This window comes from Panthera uncia, assembly GCF_023721935.1.
Source record: "Panthera uncia isolate 11264 chromosome D3 unlocalized genomic scaffold, Puncia_PCG_1.0 HiC_scaffold_8, whole genome shotgun sequence".
Lineage (NCBI taxonomy): Eukaryota > Metazoa > Chordata > Mammalia > Carnivora > Felidae > Panthera > Panthera uncia.
This window is the reverse complement of record NW_026057586.1, coordinates 64,580,589-64,584,482: the sequence shown is the minus strand read 5'-3', so window position 1 is coordinate 64,584,482 and position 3,894 is coordinate 64,580,589. Positions and strand designations below refer to the sequence as shown.

The 3,894-nt window shown below is 64.7% G+C and overlaps 1 protein-coding gene across 2 annotated transcripts in view; it reads right to left on the bottom strand.

The window, feature by feature from the left end:
* Nucleotides 1-649, bottom strand: part of SEPTIN5 (septin 5) — a 4,282-nt gene extending 3,633 nt beyond the window's left edge. Inside the window, exon 1 of one of the 2 annotated variants that reach the window (XM_049620573.1) lies at nucleotides 296-649. In XM_049620573.1, coding sequence (XP_049476530.1) covers nucleotides 296-634 — 339 coding nt within the window. In that variant the 5' untranslated portion in view covers nucleotides 635-649. Of the gene's footprint in view, nucleotides 1-151 lie in introns of both variants that reach the window. The other variant, XM_049620574.1, reaches the window with a different exon arrangement.
* Between the last annotated feature and the right edge of the window lie 3,245 nt (nucleotides 650-3,894).

Below are 3,894 nucleotides of genomic sequence, written 5' to 3'. Positions count from 1 at the left end.
GGCACCGAGCCTCCCCCACCCTCGGGGTCCCAGCGCCCAGTCAGGTGGACCCTGGCCCTGCCGGTCCCTGTCACGTCCCAGAGCCCTTGGGACCGGGACCCGGCAGGCACACACACGCTGACCCACATTCCACTCCCCTCTCCACACACACCTTGAGCCGCCTCTGGGCCTGGGTCCGCGGTGACAGCAGCTGCTCCACCAGGCGGTCCTGGGGTGCTGCCAGCGAGTCCATCGCTGCGTTTGGACCCCAGACCGGGTCAGACCCACAGGGGCAGGGCTTTCAGGAGGGACTTACAGGAGGTACTGCCCTGAAGCTCCGTTCTCGCCCCCGTTTTACAGACGCGGGAATTGAGGCCCAGAGAAGGGACGTTGCCCACCCGCGGTGCTGCTGACCCCAGAGGCCACGCGTGCCATGCCTCTGCCAATGCGGACCCGCCCCAGCAGCGCGCGGTCTCAGCCACAGGCAGGCCCGGCTCCCGCACCGAACCAGAGGCGGGGCCTCGCGGACGCTGGCAGGCGGGGCGGGCGGGGAACAAGACCGCCCCACCCGCACGGTCGCCGGGAAACAGTCGCTTGGAAATTGGGCCGCGGGCGGAGCCACCGGAAAGCTGCTTCGGAGGGCAGGGCCCAGCATAGGCGCGCATAGGCACGGAGGCGGAGTCCCGCTGCCGGACGGGTGGCCTCTGTCCGGGCGTCTCCACCACCCGGGTGGGAGGGTGGGGAAGCCAGGGCCCACCTAAGGGCCCTAGGGGGCGGGGTTTGTGGCCGCCCCGCATCTCGCCCCCTCCAGGTGCAGCGCGGCTTTCACCCGCCAGAGGGCGCCGGGAGAACGCTCCAGGGACCTATGCGCACCCACGCGGGCAGCGGCCCCTCTCACTCCTTTTCTCCTCATAGAATTGGCCCGGAAACCTCCCGGCGGTGTCGTGGAGTCCTAACTATCCACGGCCACACCCCTCCTTGTACGCTCCCTCCCCCCTCGTATGTTATGTGTGTGTGATGGGAGCAGGAGTGTTCTGGACTGGTGTGGCCCTTCCAGACACGTGGGAACTGGGAGGGGGCAGAGCCCACCTCCCCAGCCTGGACCCACCTCCCCTTCGCCCGGGCTTGAAGGGGCTCAAGTGCTCAGTTAGAGCACCAGAGGCCTACCCACCCTACCTCCGGGAAACTTGGAAGCTGCAGCCAGCCAGCACTGGCCACAGCTGCCCCCAGACCACTTCTGCCAGCCAAAGTGGGGGGATGGTGTGTAGAGTGAACTTACCCCCTCCCCGTCATTTGTCTCCCTGTCAGCCTCCTCGCCTGCTCTGATCCACAAGACGGGCCCACGAGGGCTGGAAAGCTCAAGCCGGTATAGCTCTCACCCTCTGTGACCACCCCAGGGGCCACAGGCCTCTCCTGGGCACCAAACCCTTCCTCACCCCTCTCTCCGGGACCCTACCAGAATCAGAACCAGCCAGCCAGGCAGGAGGGAGGCTTGGAAAGGAGCTGCAACAAGAACAGACATACTTCTTGGACTGTGTATCAGTGGGGATAGGCGGCCCCCAGCTCTTCCCCACCCTGGTTCTCCCTTCTTGGCTCCCCTGGTTGAGGGGCCTCTGTCCATTTGTCCAGGCTCATGATGCTGCTGTGGGGCCTGGAGGCCCCTGGCACCTGGGGAGGAGGGGTGGGCCCACAGCTGGGAACAGGAGAGTCTTTCATCCAGAGGAGAGCAGGGGGAAGCCACAGGGCACCTCCCTCAGCTCTCCCAGCTGGGCCCTCAGTCCTTGCCCCGAGAAAGCCTCCACACTGGCCCCAGCCCTCTGCCATGTGGACCTGTAGGAAGTGTCTGGGCCAAGTCCCACCCAATCTCCACCTGTAGGTCCACTAGAGACGCAGCCCCTCAGCCTAGCCCCCCAGCCAGCCAGGCTGGCATCTCAGGCTCAGGGCATCTCCAAGACAGACACACCTGGGTCTACGCCTTAGCACTTCACAGCTGGGTGTCTAATGGAGCTTGTCACTCTCAGACTGCCTCAGTTTCTCCACTGATAAGGCACAGCCTCTGGGGAGGCCCACGTCAGAAGGGCAAGAGTCAGGAGGGTGACATGTCAGGAGGGAAAGGGTCTCACTCCCAGCTCCTGCCCCTGCACCCAAACTCACCCAGACAGGGCCTGTGGATTCCCTGGGGGAGCTCCAGGGAAGGGGCCCTGCCACCCCCTCTCTCTGGCCCATGAAGTACAACAAATATTTCTCAGGGCTTCCTGAGCTGTAGACACAGCTGCGCCCACCTCCTCCCGGTGCCTGAGACTCTCGAGGCATTTCCATTCTTAGAATCACTGGAGTCAGCTCTGGAAGCAGCCACCAGAGCCAATAGAGCCCCCATCACTGCCTGAGACAAGGTGGGGGCCAGAGGATGGGGGCACGGAGGGCCACCAGAGCACCCCCCACCCTCTTTCATAGTGTGGATAGACCAAAGCTCACCAACCCCAAACAATATTAACGGTGAAACTACCATATTCTTCCAGCCCCCCCCCCCCAGATCCTCGGGGAGCCTGTCCCAAAGACCTGGCTCCTTGGCTTTGTTCCTGGGGCTCCCCCTCCACCTGCATGGTGCCCTCTCCCTCTGGTCTGAGGGGTAGGGGACAGGTGAGGCTGGCTCCTAACTGACCTTGAAGGATGGGCAGACACAGGCCTGATGGGGCTCACACCTCAGCAGGAGGGAGTCCCTGGTGGTGCTAGGCAGCAGCTGCCTGGCCCAGTAACTCCAAGGCCCAGGAGAAGCTGTGGGGGCTGGTCTCCCGGGCCTTCTCTCTCTCTCTCCTTCAAACAATAGCCTGGCAGCATGTGTCCCTGCGTCTCAGGCATTGTCTGACCTGCCTTGATAGGAAGACAGCTCCTGGCCCGGGCTCCCTGGAGAGGCCCTTGCCAGCAGGTTGAGGTTGAGGGGCCCCTCCCCAAGAGCCTCACCTGTCCCAGGGTGGGGCGTGTCCCTGCCAGGAGACTGGCACCTGGCAGCCAGTGACTCCCAGCCCCCACCCCACCTGCTGGGCCGCACCCTGGGCCAGGACTTCGGGGTTCTACCCGGCATCTACCCGCTGTGTGAATTCCTATCTCTGACGAGGAGTGCCAAGGCCACCTTGGTGCCAGAGTTAGGCCAAGAAGATCCCCCAACATGACTGAGCTCAAGCCAGAAAGGCCTCCAACAGGGCCCCAGAGCCCCCTGCCCATCTGGTTACCCACTCCCACCCCACTCTCAGGATCTCCCAGCTCTGTTTAACCCCAGCCTCAGCTGGGTTTCACAGTGGGTGCCCAGGTCAGCCTCCTGTCACGTCCTGCATTCCCTGAGTGGGGGCCAGGCCAGCCCCTGTGGGAGGCCACAAGCCTATCTGTACCCACTAGGTTGGAAGACCCATTCTGGGCACAGGGATGACTCAGACCAGGCCTTAGAGGCTCCCAGTCTGGGGAAGAGGCCTGGCCACAGATCAGCCCACTCGAATTGGTGTGTGGGGAGAAGAGGCATAAGATGCACAGGAGTGGGGTGGGGCCGCTTAGGGTCTAGGTGCTGGCTGGTGGATACAGACCCCTCCCCTAGCCTGTGGCCTGCGGTGACGGTGGCCTCACTCAGGACCCCCAGCACGAGGCCTAAGGCCAGTTCGGGGAGGATACACTGGCACTGGACCACTGGGAGACACCCGGCCCATCCCCCCATCCTGGGAGGGGCACCCCGGCTGTAAGGGCCAGGGGTCAGGCCCCCAGGGGCCCAGTGCCCACTCCTCCCCTCTGTAGCCCCTGGCGCAGCGGCACTGCCCCAGCTGACAATCGGTTATCGCGACAGGGCGGGATGACGGCCGGCGGGGGCGGGGTCGCGCCTGGGCGCCGGCGGTGTTGGTGGCACAATGGGTGACAGCCGGCCGCGGGGGG